Source organism: Peromyscus leucopus, chromosome 20, assembly GCF_004664715.2.
Source record: "Peromyscus leucopus breed LL Stock chromosome 20, UCI_PerLeu_2.1, whole genome shotgun sequence".
Classification (NCBI taxonomy): Eukaryota; Metazoa; Chordata; class Mammalia; order Rodentia; family Cricetidae; genus Peromyscus; species Peromyscus leucopus.
The window spans coordinates 29,699,006-29,716,862 of record NC_051080.1 but is presented as its reverse complement, the minus strand read 5'-3'; the positions used below and the strand labels follow the sequence as shown (position 1 = coordinate 29,716,862).

At 48.0% G+C, this 17,857-nt stretch overlaps 1 protein-coding gene across 2 annotated transcripts in view; it reads left to right on the top strand.

Annotated features, from left to right (window-relative positions):
- The first annotated feature begins 17,085 nt into the window (after positions 1–17,085).
- Kcnk9 (potassium two pore domain channel subfamily K member 9) overlaps positions 17,086–17,857 on the top strand; it is a 40,200-nt gene continuing 39,428 nt past the window's right edge. For both annotated transcript variants that reach the window (XM_028885993.2, XM_037197520.1), the window contains exon 1: positions 17,086–17,390. In XM_028885993.2, coding sequence (XP_028741826.2) covers positions 17,108–17,390 — 283 coding nt within the window. In that variant the 5' untranslated portion in view covers positions 17,086–17,107. The remainder of the gene's footprint in view (positions 17,391–17,857) is intronic.

Here is a 17,857-nt window from a genome sequence, read left to right as displayed (position 1 = left end):
AGAAGGTTAGCTATTTGCTATTCAGCCTCTCTGAGGGAGCAAAATTTCACCTAAAGAAAGAAGAAAGGAAGGAAGAAAGAAAGAACCAATAACAGCAGCAGCAGCAGCAGCAGCAGCAACAACAACAACAACAAAAACCCCCCCAAAACAAAAAACAAAACAAAACAAAAAAAAGAAAACCTCACAAAAACCCAAAATGTAGTTGGTTGTTTTACTCTTTACTCTTTGGGGGCCGGCCACCCAGCTCCCAAATAAATACATAGAGACTTATTCTTACTTATGAATGCCCAGCCTTAACTTAGCTTATTTCTAGCCAGTTTTTCTTAAATTATCCTGTCTAACTTTTGTCTCTGGGCTTTTACCTTTCTCTATTTCTGTATATCTTTTCTTCTTATTCCATGTCTGGCTGGGTGGCTGGCCCCTGGCATCTTCTCTTCCCAGATTTCTTCTCCTATTTATTCTCTCTGCCTGCCAGCCCTGCCTATCCTGTCCCCTGCCTTGCTATTGGCCATTCAACTCTTTATTAGACCAATCAGGTGTTTTAGACAGGCAAAGTAACACAGCTTCACAAGAGTTAAACAAATGCAACATTAAAGAATGCAACACATCTTTGCATCACTAAACAAATGTTACACAGCATAAACAAGTATAACAATATTAATCTTCAATTAATATTCCACAACACCTTCCTGTACCAAAGACCTAGCACACAGGGGCGAAGGCTCTGTGCAGGTGCCAACTCGACTTCTCCATGTTTGATGAATTGTGTAGATGTTGTCTTCAGCAAAGGGGCCTGGCTGTCAGTTTGTGGAGAGTCACCTACAGTCTTGACCACAGCCTGGACTGTTTGGTGGTTCCCATGGGACCCTTTTGGCCCACAATTCAATTATATGGTCCCAATCCCAGTACAGGGAACTTCATTTGGTGACAAGGGATGTCTAGTTGAGGCTCTGTCTCATCTGTTATTTGGAAGTTTCATTTAGGTTGCCTTTATATATGTATACATTTTAGGAAGCTTCTACTGTATGATGTTTCTATACTACCTCTCAAATGGCCCTTAATTTTTAGCTGTCTCTCCCTGTATTCCCTTCCTCATCCCCCTCTTCTCTTTCCCTGTCCATGTTAACCTTCCATTCCAGTCTTCTACCTCCCATCCATTCATAATTATTCTTTTCTCTAGGGAGATTTATCTGGCTCCTCCCACCAGTCCCTTACTTGATACCTAGCCTCAGTGGTTCTATGGCTTGTAGCTTGGTTACCATTGACTTAACAACTACTATCCACATATAAGTGAATACATACCATATTTGTCTTTCTGGGTCTGGGTTACCTCACTCGCCATGATGTTTTTTCTAGTACCATCAATTGCTTGCAAATTTCATTTTTTAATGGCTGAGTAATACTCATTGTATAACTGTAGCACATGTTCTTTATCTATTCTTCTGTTGAGAGACATCTAGGTTGTTTCCGATTTGTGAGCAGCAATGAACATGGTTGAGCAAGTGTCCTTGTGGTAGAATGAAGAGTCCTTTGGGTACATGCCCCAAAATTGTATAGCTGGATCTTGATGTAGATCAATTCCCAACTTCCATAGGAACTGCCACACTGATTTCCATAGTGGCTGCATGACTGCATTCCAGCCATCAATAAATGAGTGCTCCCCTTATCCCATGTCCTCATTAATATGAACTCTCACTAGTTTTATTGAACTTAGCCATTCTGATGGGTGTAAGATGAAACTTGAAAGTTTTGATTTGCAATTTTTTGATGAACTAAGGATGTTGAACATTTCTTTGTTTCTCAGCCATTTGAGTTTACTCTTCAGAATTATGCTTAAATCAGTATCTCATTTTTAATTGGGTTATTTGTTCTCTTGTTATCTAGGTTTTTGAGTTTATATATTTGGGATATTAGCCCTCTATTGAATGTGTAGTTTGTAAAAAAAAAAATCTTTCCCATTCTGTAGGCTGATGCTTTGTTTGAAAGATGATATCCTTTGCCATATACAAGGTTTTCAGTTTCATGGGGTCACATATATTAATTGTTGATTTTAGTGCCTGTGCTATAGATGTTCAGTTCAGAAAGTCTTTTCCTGTGTCAATGAGTTCGATGCTATTCCCCACTTTATCTTCTATCAGGTTCTGTGTATCTGATTTTATTTTGAGGTCTTTTGAGTGTTGTGCAGGGTGATAAGTATGGATCTATTTGCATTCTTCTATATGCTGACATCCAACTTGACTAGCACCATTTGTTGAAGATGTTGTCTTTTTTTCCAATGTTTATAGCTTTAAAAAAATACAAAAACATGTGTCCATAAGTGTGTGGATTTATGTATGAGTCTTCAATTTCATTCTGTTGATTGACATGTCTGTTTTTGTGCCAATACTATGCTGGTTTTTTTTTAAATCACAATAGCTTTGAAATAGCTGGGGATTGTGACATCTCCAGCAGTTCTTTTATATTGTTCAGGATTGTTCTAGTTATCCTGGTTTTTTTTTTTTTTTTGTGTGTGTGTGTGTGTGTGTGTTTCTTTATGAAGCTGAAAATTGTCTTTTCAAGATCTGTGAAGAATTGTGTTGGAATTTTGACGAGGATTGCTTTGAATCTATAGATTGCTTTAGGTAGGATAGCCATTTTTACTCCATTAATCCTATTGATCCATGAGCATGGAGATCTTTCCATCTTCTGATATCTTCTTCGATTTCTTTCTTCAGTGACTTGAAGTTGTTTATCATACAAGTCTTTTGTTTTCCTGGTTAAAGATGCCCCAAGATATTTTGTATTATTTGAGGTTATTGTGAAAGCTCTTGTTTCCCTGATTTCTTGCATCTCTTGTGTGAAACCTACTTGATCATGGAAGATGATTTTTCTTTCTTCCTTCCTTTCTTCCTTTCTTCCTTCCTTCCTTCCTTCCTCCCTCCCTCCCTCCCCCCTCTCTTTCTTTCTTTCTTTCTTTCTTTCTTTCTTTCTTTCTTTCTTTCTTTCTTTCTTTCTTTCTTCTGTCTTTCTCTCTTTTTTTGATATGTTCTTGGATTCAGTCTGCAAGTATTTTATTGAGATTTTTGACTACATTCATAAGGGAAATTAGTAATTCTCTTCTCTGCTGGGTTTTTATGTGGTTTGAGTATCAGAGTAACTGTGGTCTTGAAAAATGAACTGGGCAATGTTTCTTCTGTTTTTATTTTGTAGGATGATTTGAGGATTGTTAGCATTAGCTCTTCTTTGAAAGACTTGTAGAATTCTATGCTAAAACCATCTGGTTCTGGGCTTTTTTTGGTTGGGAGACTTCTAATGACTGCTTCTATTTCACTAGGCCTCATAGTTTAAATTACTATCTGATCTTAATTTAATGTTGGTAAGTGGAATATATCAAGAAAATTATCCATTTCTTTTAGATTTTCCAATTTGGTGGAATACCGGATTTTAAAGTAAGTCCTTATTTTTCTCTGGATTTCCTTGGTCTCTACTGTTATGTCCCCCCTTTCATTTCTAATTTTGATAATTTTGATATACTCTCTCCACCCAGTAGTTAATTTGGATAAGAGTTTGTCAATCTTATTGATTTTTCTCAAGGAACCAACACTTTGTTTCATTGACTCTTTGTATTGTTTGTTTCTATTTTATTGATTTCAGCACTGAGTTTGATTATTTCTTGCCATTTACTCCTTTGGGTGTGATTTATTTTTTTGTTCTAGAGCTTTCAGGTGTGCTGTTAAGTTACTAGTATGAGATCTCTCCAGTTTTTTAATGTAAGTACTTAGTGCTATGAATTTGCCTCTTAAAACTTCATTGTGTCTCATAAGTTTGGGTATATTGTAATTCATTTTCATTTAATTCTGGAAAGTCTTTGATTTCTTTCTTAATTTTTTTTCTTTTTCTTTTTCTTTTCTTTTATTTTACAATACCATTCAGTTCTACATAACAGCCACAGATTCCCTTGTTCTCCCCCTTCCTGCCCCCCTCCCCTTCCCCCAGCCCATCCCCCATTCCCACCTCCTCCAGGGCAAAGCCTCCCCCAGGACTGAGATCGACCTGGTAGACTCAGTCCAGGCAGGTCCAGTCCCCTCCTCCCAGATTGAGCCAAGCGTCCCTGCATAAGTCCCAGGTTTCAAACAGCTAACTCATGCAATGAGCCCAGGATCTGGTACCACTGCCTAGATGCCTCCCAAACAGATCAAGCCAATCAACTGTTTCACCTATTCAGAGGGCCTGATCCAGTTGGGGGCCCCTCAGCCTTTGGTTCATAGTTCATGTGTTTCCATTCGTTTGGCTATTTGTCCCTGTGCCTTATCCAACCTTGGTTTCAACAATTCTCGCTCATATAAACCCTCCTCTTTCTTGCTAATTAGACTCCTGGCGCTCCACTCGGGGCCGAGCCGTGGATGTCTGCATCCAGATTCCTCAGCCCTTGGATGGGGTTTCTGGCACAACTATTAGGGTGTTTGGCCATCCCATCACCAGAGTAGGTCAGTCCCAGCTGTCTCTCAACCATTGCCAGCAGTCTTTTGTGGGGGTATCTTTGTGGATTTCTGTGGGCCTCTTTAGCACTTTGTTTCTTCCTTTTCTCATGTGGTCTTCATTTACCATGGTGTCCTATTCCTTGTTTTCCCTCTCTGTTCTTGATACAGCTGGGATCTCCTGCTCTCTTTCCCTCGACCCTCACCCTTCATTGCTCCCACTCATGTCCAGGTTGTACATGAAGATCTCAGACCAACAGTCCAATTAAGAAATGGGCTACAGAACTAAACAGAGAATTCTCAACAGAGGAAACTCAAATGGCATTTAAGGAATTGCTCAACATCCCTAATCATCAGGGAAATGCAAATCAAAACAACTCTGAGATATCACCTTATGCCTGTCAGAATTGCTAAGATCAAAAACACTGAAGACAGCTTATGCTGGAGAGGATGTGGAGCTAGGGGAACTCTCCTCCACTACTGGTGGGAATGCAAGCTTGTACAACCACTTTGGAAATCAATATGGCGCTTTCTTAGAAAATTGGGGATCATCTCCCCCAAGATCCAGCTATACCACTCTTGGGCATATACCCAAGAAATGCTCAATCATACCACAAGAGCACTTGCTCAGCTATGTTCATATCAGCATTGTTTGTAATAGCCAAAACCTGGAATCAACCTAGATGCCCTTCAACTGAAGAATGGATAAATAAATTGTGGCACATATACATAATTCAATACTACTCAGCAGAGAAAAACAATGACATCATGAGGTTTGCAGGCAAATGGATGGATCTAGAAAAAATCATCCTGAGTGAGGTAACCCAGACTCAGAAAGACAAATATGGTATGTACTCACACATAGGAGGATACTAGATGTGGAACAAGGATGACTAGACTGCTACTCACATCACCAGTGAGGCTACCTGGAAAACAGGACCCAAGAAAGACACGAGGTTCTTTCTTAATTTTTGTCTTGACACATTTCAATCAGTAGAGAGTTGTTCATTTTCCATGAGTTTGCAAGCTCTATGTTGTTTCTGTTTTTATGGATACCCGTTTTTAATCTCTGGTAGTCAGATAGGACACAGGGTGTGATTTCTATTTTCTTGTATGTCTTAAGACTTGCTTTATGCCCAATGTTGTGGTCAGTTTTGGAGAAAGTTTAATGGAGTGTAGAGAAGAAGGCAGTGTGTGTGTGTGTGTGTGTGTGTGTGTGTGTGTGTGTGTGTATGTGTGTGTGTGTGTTTGGGTGGAATGTTCTGTAGATATCTGTTGGGTCCATTGCATTTATAACATGTTAGCTCCAGAATTTCTCTGTTTAGTTTTTGTCTAGATTACCTGTCCATTGGTCAGAATAGTGTATTGAAGTCTCCCACTATCAATATGTGATTGAAGCTATAGTAGCATTTCTTTTATGAACTTGGATGCCCTTGTGTTTGGTGCAGAGATGTTAAGAACTGCAATGTTCTCTTGGTGGATTTTTCCTTTGAGTATGTAGTATTCTTCCCTATCTCTTATGATTAGCTTTGACTTGAAGTCTATTTTGTCAGATGCTAAAATGGCTGCATGTGCTTCCTTAGGTCCATTTGTTTGGATTATCCCTTTTCATCTTTTTACCATGAGGTGATGACTATCTTTGATGCTAAGAAATGTCAATGAGCAGTGTTTGTGGATTCCTGGTAATTTGTTGTTGTTGTTGTTGTTGTTGTTGTGGTGGTGGTGGTGGTGGTGGTGGTGGTGGTGGTGGTGGTGTGTGTTTCCCTTCTTCTGATTTGTTGGTCTGGGATCATTTATTCCTTGTGTTTTCTTGGGCATAGTTATTCTCTGAGTTGGAGTTGTCCTTAGTGCCTTCTGTAGGCCTGGGTTTGTACATAGCTGTTTCTTAAATTTGGTTTTATCACATAATGTCTTGTTTTCTCCACCTATGGTGACTGAAATTTTGCTGGGTATAGTAGTCTGGGCTGGCATTTGTGGTCCCTTAGAGTCTGTAGCACATCTGTTCAGGGTCTTCTGGCTTCTAGAGTCTTCATTGAGAAGTGAGGTGTAATCCTAATGGGTCAGTCTTTATACGTTACTTGGTCTTTTCCCCTTGAAGCTTTTTAATATTCTTTGTTCTATACGTTAATTTTTCATTATTATCTGCTGAGGGAATTTTCTTTTCTGGTCCAGTCTATTTGGTGTTATGCTCCTTGTACCTTGATAAGTATCTCCTTCTTTAGGTTAGGAAATTTTCTTTCTATGACTTTGTTGAAAATATTTTCTATGCCTTTGACCTGGGTTTCTTCTCCTTCCTCTATTCCTATTATCCTTAGATTTGGTCTTTTTATAGTCTCTCAGATTTCCCGGATGTTTTATGCCAGTAGTTCTTTTAGATTTAACATTTTCTTTGACCATGGTAGCCATTTCCTTTATGGTGTCTTCAATGCCTGAGATTCTTTCTTTCATCTCTTGTATTCTGCTCTTGAAGTTGGCCTCTGAGGTTCTTAAAATTTTCATTTCCAGATTTCTCTCAATTTGGGTTTTCTTTATTGACCCCATTTCCATTTTTCAGGTCTTGAACGGTTTTCTTCATTCCCTTCCACTGTTCATTTGTGTTTCCCTTTCTTTAAGGGACCTCTACCATATCCACAAAGGCTATTTTAAGGTCACTGTCTTGTGCTTCAGCTGTGCTGATAGACTCAGGTCCTGCTGTGGTAGGGTTGCTGGGCTCTAGGAGAGACACATTGTCCTGGTTGTTATTGTTTTTATCCTATCATATAGGCATCTGGTTTTAGGAAGATTGTAATTCTAGGTGCTGATCTTTGGTCTTGTCTTTGTTGGGTGGATGTTTCGTTCCTTGGTTTCTGTTGCCCTCTCCGATTTTTAGGAGAGTATGGTGGCTGTGTGATTCCTGGTAGGGAATTCTTCTGCGATTCTGATAGATGTAGTCACTGGCAGTTCTGGGTCAAATATGATCTAGGTATTGGAAGCTGACACTTAGGAACGGGGATGGAGGGTTGTTAAGGGGATCCACAGGAGGGAGGAGAGCAGAGTGTTCCACCATGATCTGCTTAGTTTTCTGGGAATGGTGGTAGAGAGTGAGGAGAAGCCACAACAGGTATTCTGCTCCAAAGCTGGGGATGAGCCTGGGGGTTGGATGTGGAGGAGAAGAGGAAGAGTGAAGCTTGCCTACCTGCTTCCCTGGCTACACACTTTATCTGGGGAGTTCCCGAAGAAATCCTGCTGGAGTTGGAGACTGGGATAACAGGAGGACTGGGGAGGAAGGTTGGAGGAGGTCTGTGAGATCTCCTGGAGATGGAGGCAGAGAGAAGGGGGAGGCTGCAGCAGGTAATCTACTATGGAGATGGGGGTGGTACAGGGGAGGGGATTAGATTTGGAGGAATGCCTGTTGGAGTTGGGGGCTGGGATAAAGCATTGAGGAGAGGAGGGAAGTTTGTAGGGGAAGAGCTGTGTGATCCACTGGAGATGGGGGCAGGGAGGCTGCAGCAGGTGGCCTGCTACAGAGCTGGGGATGAGCCTGCAGATTGGGTTTGGAGGAGCAGAGGGAGAGGTGAAGATCTGAAATTAGCCTACCCACTTGCTTCGAGAAGTTCATATAGTGTGTTTTGATCATACCCACTCCTTCTCCCAACTCCTCCCAGATCCACCTTCATCTCCCCATCTCCCCAACTCTGAGTTCTTTCCTTTCTTATTTTTAGTACTGTTTTTAAACCTATTACATCCAATTTTTGTTGGACAACTACTTTTTGTAATGGGGCCTATCCTGGAGTGTGGTTGACCTCCCAGGGGATCACACAACAAAAGAAAACTGACCTTTCCTCTTCCAGCAGCTCTCAAACGCCAATAGCTTCTCATGCTGGGATTTTGTCTGGCTTGAGCGTGCATAGGTCTTGTGCATGCTGTCACAGAGATTCTGTGAGTTTATGTGAGTTATGTGCATCTGCCCTGTTGGGTCTGGAAAACACTATTTCTTTGAAGTCATCCACCACCTCTGGTTCTTACAGTCTTTCTACTCCCTCTTCTGAAAAGATCTGTGTGGGGAGTGGTATGGTCTAGATGGCTCATTGAGGGTTGAACATGCCACAGTTTCTTTTTTTTTCCCCACTTCATTTATTGTTTTATTTGCAGGAGGAGTTGAAACAAAAACTTAAGGGTGTTTTTCTTTTCTTCCCTAAACATGAATCATCCAAGTAAAACCAACTTAACTATAGAAATTAGCAAAGTAAGGGGAAGTAGTAACAACCCACGAGCAAAGGCTGGGGGAAGAGGAGTTGCAGTAGGCATAGACCACGTGCACAGAGACCATATGCTGTGTTCATGTGCTTGGGACCGCCTCCCCAGAAGGCAAGCACAAGGACCCTTATTCTCTGCATGTTGACCAGTTGAGGATACCAGTGTGAATATCAGGTCAGTCATTAGAGTAGCTGGCAGGGACCACAGCTGGGTGAGATCCATGTGTTTGTTTGTTTAGACACGCCATCTCATGTTACACCATGTTGGCTTTTAACACACTATGTATCCAAAGATGACCTTAAGCTTCTGACTCTTCAGCATCTCTCCCCGGAATTCTGGGATTACAGGTGTGTACCACCATGCTCGGTTTATGCGGTGCTGAGGACCAAACCCAGAGCTTTGTGCATTCTAGGCAATCACTCAACCAGCTGGGCTAGCTAACTCCCTGATTTGTTTGCTTATTTTTAAGAACAGAAGTTTTTTTAATTAAAGATGTATTTTACTTTACGTGTGTGTGTGTGTGTGTGTGTGTGTGTGTGTGTGTGTGTGTGTGTCATTGTGTGCATTCATGTAGATGTCAAAGGATAACTTATGAGAGTCTTCTACTACCGTGTGGGTTCTGGGAATTGAACTCAGATCAAAGGCTTGGAGGCAAGCACCTTTATACACTGAGTTGCCTCACTTGCCCTATTAAGTTTTATTTATTAAAAAGGAAGAAGAATGGGCCAGTAAGTGCCTCCTGACTCTGACTGTCTAACTACTACCAACCCTGGGTAGTGAGGAAGTGATGGAGGGAGGTCATCAGTGCCATTGTTTGTTACCAATGTCCCCACTGTTCCTGTGTCCATTTCATGAGTGGGGCCAGAAAGTGCCCCTTAACCTTTGTTCTGTGCCAAGGTTGGGCATTCAGAAATGGAGGCTGGGGTCAGGGATGTTCTCCGCCGCTCAAAAGGCACAGACCTGCCAGTGTCAGCTTGGGTAAGGACACATATTGCCCTTCATTCTATTGGCAAGGCTTTAGAACAGCTTCCAGGGGGTACTAATCTTGCCTCTCCAGTCTGTTAATGAGACTCTGATGATTGTCACTGGTTTACTGTCTGCACCAGTCCCCTGGGAGCTGTCAGCCAGCCTCTGACTGATCCTAGAAGGGACCTGGGCTCTAGGGGGGAATGCAACACAGCTTTTTTGTGGGCCAGGTGGGAGACGAGCAGAGGATCAGGCCACCTTAAGAAATCTGAATTCTACTGATTTGGTTTTCTCTAGTGGGGAAGGGTATGGAGCTGCATGATGCCTCATGGCAGAGAGTTTTGTAGGGGGAGCCTTGAGCTGGCTTTGCCTTTGGTTATTTCTCTCACTTGCCAGGTGACCTCAACTCCAAGAAGATCCCATTTATCATGAATAATATTCCTACCATTAAAAATCTTCTAACCCTAGGAGCAGACCACATCCACCCCCAAAGAATTTTATTCCTGCCATGGATATATGGATATCCTCTGCCCATTTGGGATATCAAGAACAATGTACTGACAAGTTTGAAGCCTGGAAATCCCCAGTGAAACCACCAGGACTTGTCAACCCATTTAGGGTCCAATTCCCCCTGTCACCCACCCACATCTTTGGAAGCCAGGAGCCCGACAAGTCAAAGGTTCTGTTCCCTGAGCCTCTGTAAGACCCGGTCTCTGTGTCCTTCTTCCGTCACCGGCTTGTGTCTCAGAAGCTCTACCATCTTCCTTTCTTTGTTACTTCTGGTGTTCACATTGTTGGCACCAGACTCCGGGACTCATTTCAGCATCTTTCTGATTTAACCCCATTAGCCACAAAACAGTTGGGGCACCTGCTGGGTACCAGGGTCTGGAAGATCCCATCTTCCTTATCAATCTTTATGCCATCATATCATCACGTGGTCTCACCCTTGTGGCTTGTGCCTGCTTTAAAAAAAAGGGGGGAGGGGGGATATAACCCAACCTGCCATTCCTGCAGTCCCTACCATTGTGTTAATTTCAGATACCTTGGCTCCTTACTATCCAGGGACAACAAGAGCGACTTTCCAGGGTCTTCATTCGGACTTTCCCAACTATAACAATGAGTGGGTCCCCCTCAGACATGACACTCCAACCTGGGGAACAGAGAAATTGCTTAGTGGCACCAGATGTAGCACCAGAGTGCATTTTTAGCTTGCAAACAACAGCAACTCCAATGAGAGGAGCTGCAGGAGCCTGGGTTTAAGGGTCGGAATGATGAAAAGAGGGGATGTGCCCTAGTGGTGGATTTTCAGCATGGACATGCAAGGTCCGTCTGGTCAAAAAAGAGCTCTGGCCTCCTGATAGAGAGACAGATGTGTTCAGCTGAGCTGCAGGTGGAAACCCAGGCAGAGGGAAGCTGCCAGACCCTGGTAGGTGCTCCAGACTGTGCCACAGATCCTGGCTGAAATCAACGAAGATGCTAAGTCTAACATGAGGTCCCCAGAACCCAAGCTGCCAACTTCCCTGTGCCCAGCTCTTTAGCCTGGGGCAGTGGCTTCCAAAATGGGTTTCTAAGACCTGGTGTTCCTTCACCCATAGGCAGTCCTACCACTGAGTGAATTTGGAAAACTCTAAACACAGTACTACTCTGTGGGGGTGGTGATCCCTGTTAGTAGACCAACGCCTTTAAGAAGACCCGTGCTCCACCGTTTAACCCAGTGTCGGTGAAACAGTGTGGCTATGGAACATACTTGCTCATATACCAAGAAGAGTCTTGGAAATACGGGGTAAGCTTCTTGCCCCACACTGGATGTGCTTTTCTCTGGAACCTGACACTGCTGGAAGACTAAAGTCAAGACTACCAACTGTGCAAATTGCATGGCTTTGGAGCTTGCAAAAGGCTGGAGGGGGAATCCTCTTCTTAGGGCTTATATCAGTTCCTTTTCCTGTTGGTAGCACAAACTACTCTGAGGGAGGAAAAACCAAAAGGCCAACTTGAGGAGGGGAAGGCTTATTTTGGCTTACAGTCCCAGGGTAGATAGCTATCATCACAAGGACAGCATAGTGGTAGGAGCTTGAAGTAGCTGCTCATATTACATCCACAGTCAGGAAGCAGGGATGAATGCTAATGCTCAGCTCATTTTTTTCCCTTTCAGTCAGCCCAGGAATCCTGCCCAAAGAGTGTGCTGCTCACAGTGAAGGTTGAGTCTTCCTACATCAATGAATGTAACCTAGGTAACCCCTCATAGGTGTGCCCAAAGCCTAGTCCAGTCTAGAGTCTATCAAGTAGACAGTCACTATTAACCATCATGGGGTTCCATGGTGGGAAGACTTCACGCTGCTCTTGCTTCAAGTGGGGGCTTTGAGAGAACTCACCCTCACCCGTGGAAAGTGGTGATGGTTCTGTACCCTCTGCCCACATTCAAAGATGGAGACACAATTGTCATGAAGCATTTGGCACTCCCCAAGGACTCAGAATGTTCAGGGAGCCATTGGCAGCTCTGGTTTCCTTCCAGCAGAAAGAAACTGCCCTGGGCTAGCAGTGGCATCAACCTGGCATACTTGGAACAGAGTACTGTACCTCCCTCCCTTTCTCCAGCTGCAGGCCCTGTGGCCAGACACACAGTGGGGATGTGATGAAGTACTGGCCTGGGAGTTGCATCCTCCCTTCCTTCTTCATGGTGGGGCCAGAAGATGCTACTGTCCCACTGGCCTCTCTCTGGGAAAAGGCTGCAGACACACCCACTGTGTGTACAGAACAGAACAAACAAGTAGGCGGCAGAGTTATAAAAACCACGATGTGTTTTATTAGCTAATAAGATGCATCTGCTTTTATTAAAGAAAGACCCAGAGTGCAAGGAGGTCTAAGGACTGACTTCTGAAGGGGCACCGAGAAGCTGCGTGCCCACTCATCGGCCACAGCTGTGCCCTGTATCAACGTCCTCAATGCCTTCTCCTCCCTCTGTCTCTGCTCTTCCCTGGACCTCTTAGTCATGCCCAAGTCTAGTCAAGATGACTCAGGGTTACACTTACCAACCTGCAGCCCTACCCAGGGAGGAGAGTTGCCACTGACTCAAAGGTGGACAGGTGAACCCACGCCAGACAATGACAGGGAGAATTTCTGAGCTTCCTTGGCAATTATCCAAATGATAATGACATTTTACCATTAAAGTTTTTTTTTTTTCTAGCATTGAAAAAAAAAATCCCTGGGCTCAGCACCCAACCCTGGGAGTTGGGACTCTCAGAACCACCAGAGAGAGGTACTGTCACCCTTCTCGTGCTGTCTGGGTATCAACCTGTAGTGGGAGTTGAGCATCTTTCTTGAGAATGGGTACTAGGGATTCCGGCAGAATAAGTCAGGACCCAGGCTCCCCTCCAAGGAGCCCCAGTTTCGCCGGCAGTCAAAAGACCTTCAAGGACTGGGTTGTGGGGTGTGGACCGGGACCTTAAGACTGGAAAAAACAAAACAAAACAAAACAAAACAAAACAAAACAAAAAAAAAACAAACAAACAAAAAACCTGGAGGCCTGGAGGGAAAGCTGGAAAGAAGTCTGGGGACAGTTGGTTCTAGATGGGAGTAATCCTGTGTCTTGGACAGGAGGCCCTTTCCTTCACCTATAAAACAAGGGGTTTGGGATAATTTCAAGCTGAAGTTCCCTTCCATTCCCCCCCCCCCCCGAAGGACTGCGTGTAATTGGAGCTTTGTAAACCGAATACAAGCATCTCTGCGCAAAGCCTGGAATCCTGTCCTCTGAGCTCAGCCCATACCCGCCTCCTCCCCGCTCCTACACTCGCCTTTGGGGACAGCTTGGACTTCAGCTGCAGTCTGGTTGGCTCAAAAGTGGGCAGATCTGTGGGTCGGAGTCCAGCGCCCCCTAGTGTACCCGAAAGGTACACAAGCCCTTTAGGACCCCTTGGAGGCCCGACGGCCCCCGTGACTCAGGGTGCCACCGCTGCCAGAGCTGCAGGAGGCCTGATTGGGGTTCCGTCGTGGGCTGAGCTCAATTAATTACCAGTTGCTGGGAATCCTTGTCGCTCGCTTGTGGTGACTCACCCCGCAGCCAGGCTCACTTGCCAAGCACGGGGCGGGGGTAGGGGGGGGTCTTGGGTCTTGGAGTCTAAAACGAATTTTGGGGAGCGCACCTACTCTAGTGGGGCTTCCCATTCGGGTACCTGAAGACCTCACGGAGACATGACTGTCCAGACATAGCGCACAGCGCCGACGCCCCTGCCTTGTGGTGCACCCACAAGCCTTTGAATTTGGGTAAAAAGCTTTTTGCCTGGGAGCCTACATGAAGCCCCAAACCCACTGGGCTGAGTCTGGGTAGACAGAGGTCGGGGGTATAGTCCGGGAGACTGAAGAACATAGGACTTCTATATTTTCGAACTCAAAAGCTGGGTCTGATTTACAGGCTGCTCCTATCTCCGTGGTCAGCTTCTAGCTCCAGCCTCTTTGCTATTGAGCAGGGGGGGGGGAGTGATCACCAGATCCTTCCATCTGCATCTCTTCCTCAGCTAGAGACAGAGAAGATAACCTAGCCAAGGAAAGCAAGTCCCGGGGTCTCAAGACTTTGGTTTTAAAGTCCCGGTTGGCAACAACACTGCTCTAGGGGTGTTTTGGGAGCGAGAAAACCTCTCTCTGGGCGACCTAAAGAGAGATGGATGGGTGGGGGATCCGGAGACCTAAAGAGAGAAATCTGGGCTTCTTCCCTGTATGCTAAGACTAGCTGCTCCTTGGCAAGATGCACTTGTCCCATCCCCAAGCCTGAACTTAGTGGGTGAACTTCGCGGCGGTTCGCTGGAGGGACGCTCTCTGCACTCCTCTCCTCTGCCACAGAGACAAGAAATGATTCGAGAAGAAGCAGGGAGGGTACTGAGGGAGAGGGCGAATGCGAATTTCCGTCCTTCCCTTCTTGAGGTGTGTGTGTGTGTGTGTGTGTGTGTGTGTGTGTGTGTGTGTGTGTCTAAGAGTGGTGGTCTGCACTATTCACCAGAACTCTAGGGGAAAGTAGCTGGGGTCAGCAGGTGCAGGACCACCGGAGATGCATCCAGCATCCCACCATGGGGACTGAGGAGGCTATCAAAACGCCAACACTCTAGGAGGCAGTGCCCCAGCCAGTAGGGTGCTGCTGTGCCAGGTGGCTGCTGCAGCTGGAAGTGTGTGTGTGTGTGTGTGTGTGTGTGTGTGTGTGTGCTCCCGTGCGCGTGCACGCGAGTATGGGGGGGGGACCGCGAGGCAACTGCTGCTGCACTCCCAAGTGCTCATAGCCCCTTCCTCATCTATTCCTCACGCTCCCCTTTTCTCTGTTCAGACTCTAATTTGCCTCCACGGGCCGAATTTGTTTCTCATCTTCAGCTGCGGGGTTTCTCAAAACTCTCCACTTTGCCAAGGCTGTGTGCGCTCTTAGGGGAGCAGTGCTAGAAGGGACCCAAGCATTCGTGTTTATCCACTCATCCCAGCCAAAACCCAGGCGGCACTCAGTTCTACCCCTCTCCCTCCCCCTCAGGCCACCTCTCCTAGGCTCCATAGCAAGCCCCGTGCGCAGCACTAAGTCTGCTGCAGGAGCCGCCACTGCCGCCTCTCCAGCTGGCTGGGGACCAGGCGGGAGGTGGCGCGACCCGGAGGCTGCAGGAGGGAGGGAGGGGGGAGGGAGAGAGGAAGGCAGAGAAGAGATGAGAAGAGAGGAGGAGAGGAGGGAGGGAAGCCGGTCCTCGGAGTAGCCTGCCCCCCCCCCCGTCCGCCCCCGTCCCTCCCGCCGGAGCGGGGCCGTCAAACGCAAACACGCGCGCACGCACACCCGCGAATACATACACTCGGGCTCCCTCCGGCGCGCACGCACAGCGCCTCAGGCAGACCAGAGCGGCGGCTGCCTCTCTGGACTCCTGGACGCCAGAGTCTCGGGATCTTCCCGCGGCTGATTCTCCTTTGCCCGTCCCTATCCCTACCCTTCAGTTCCTCCAGGCCCGCGGGACCACTCCCGCCCCGCCGCCGCCACCTCGCCGGCCGCCCCGGGAGGAGCTGGCTGGCTGGCTGGCCGGCCGCGCAGTTCCCTCGTCGCCCCCGAGGTAGCTCCGTCGCAGCTCCTGTCTTGGACTTCGCCCTGTTCCTGAGCTTCGGAGGCTGAGTGAAACAAACTTCGCAGATCGGCTGTCGCGCGGCGGGCACCCCGCGTGCCCCGCGCGCCCAGGTGGGCTTTCGGACCTTGGGGCATCGGGCTGCCTTGCCGGTTGCACCTGCTAGATAGACTCTCTCTCCCTGCTTGCAGGGGATTCTAGAGACATCTTCACTTAGCAAACTTTTCTGTTCCCCCAACCCAAGGGGGTGAGGAAAGCTAGAGGAAGAAGTTGGTGCCCGCGGGGCAACCGCCACCCTGGAGGGGATTCGCTGGGCCCCGCTAGCCGGGGAACGCATCCAGAGGGATGGGGAACCTCTCCCCGGGTCGCCCTCTGTCCCGGATCCTGATCCTGATCCTGCCCCAGCCCGGCCCGCGGGCTCGAGGGGCCAGGTACCGAGGACCACGCAGCCCGCGCGGAACGAGCGTGGGTCATCCTTACGCACGACTATCCTCACTGGGGCAAGCCGCCTGACCCAGGCCTGGCGTAGGGTGACCCGGGTCCAGGAGCGCTGGCCTCCCCGCTCTAGCGATGCCATAAACCTGCCTACCCTCATGCCTATCCCAGTGGTGATCACCACGCCCGCGGACCCCGTTGAGTTCGCGGAATCAACTGCCCTGGGTGCGCCCGTAGGGCCCGCAGAGCTCGTTGTGCCCGTGGAGCTCGTTGTGCCCGTGGAACCGGCTGCGCCCCCGGAACCCGCTGCGCCCGCGGAACCCGCAGCGCCCGCGGAACCCTCTGAGCCCGCGGAACCCGCTGAGCCCGCGGAACCCGCGGCGCCCGCGGAACCCGCTGAGCCCGCGGAACCCTCTGCGCCCGCGGAACCCGCTGCGCCCGAGGAACCGGCTGAGCCCGCGGAACCCGCTGTGCCCGCGGAACCCGCTGCGCCCGAGGAACCGGCTGAGCCCGCGGAACCCGCTGTGCCCGCGGAACCCGCTGGCCGCCCGCTGACCCGCGGAACCCGCTGCGCCCGCGGAACCCGCTGCGCCTGCAGAGTCCGCTGCGCCCGCAGAGTCCGCCGAGCCTGCCGAGCCCGGGACGTCCGCTCAGCCCGCTCAGCCCGCGAAACCTGCCGCGTCCGGTGAGTCCTGTGTGGTCATTGAGACCGGGGATCCCGCAGAACCCGAGAACGCTCCTCAGCTTGAAGGTGTTGAAGTTCAGGACGGTGAAGAGCCCGAAGATGAGGCCAACATTTCCACTATCAGCTGCGGGCTCTGCTGTTACCACCGCTTACAACTTCGACTCGAACGCAGAGCAGGCTTCGTCCGCGCGGCGCTGCATTGGGATAAGAGCGGTCCTTTGGTTTCTTTCATACTTGGCAGCTCCCTCCTAGCAGCCATGAAGCGGCAGAACGTGCGTACCGTGTCCCTGATCCTCTGTACCTTCACCTACCTGCTGGTGGGTGCCGCCGTGTTCGACGCCCTAGAGTCTGACCACGAGATGCGCGAGGAGGAGAAACTTAAGGCCGAAGAAGTCCGTATCAGAGGCAAGTACAACATCAGCTCTGATGACTACCATCAGCTGGAGCTGGTGATCCTGCAGTCTGAGCCCCACCGCTCTGGTGTCCAGTGGAAATTCGCGGGTTCCTTCTACTTTGCCATCACCGTCATCACAACTATAGGTAAATAGTGGGTGCGCCGCCACCGGGCTCGTGGGAGACACGGGAGGAGTCCCGGGGAAGTGGGGAAGTAGTGCGCGCTGTGTAAGGCTGGGTGGGGGGCTCCCAGCTTCCAGACCGGCCCCTGTTTCTGGATCTCATCCCTCAGGGGATGATCTCACTCCTCCAGGGAATCCTATCTGGTGCCCCACACCGCTCTGGTGTCTGGGCCAGCCTTGTAAAGCCCCAGAGACAGAGTGCTGTTGTCTTGAGGGTGGAGGTGCCTACTTTTGCCAAGAGTGGCGCGCTAAGAATAATCCCACAACCGACACCCACCCACCACAACACCCCTGTGCGGGCTGCGCTTCCCTAAGTGGGTTCCAAGCCTTACACTTACTACCTCTTGGGGAATTTGGGACAAAGATGGCTTGGTGACAGGGGCTGCTTAGGAGGTTATAGGTGGTATTGGTACTGATCCTTCCTCATCTGGG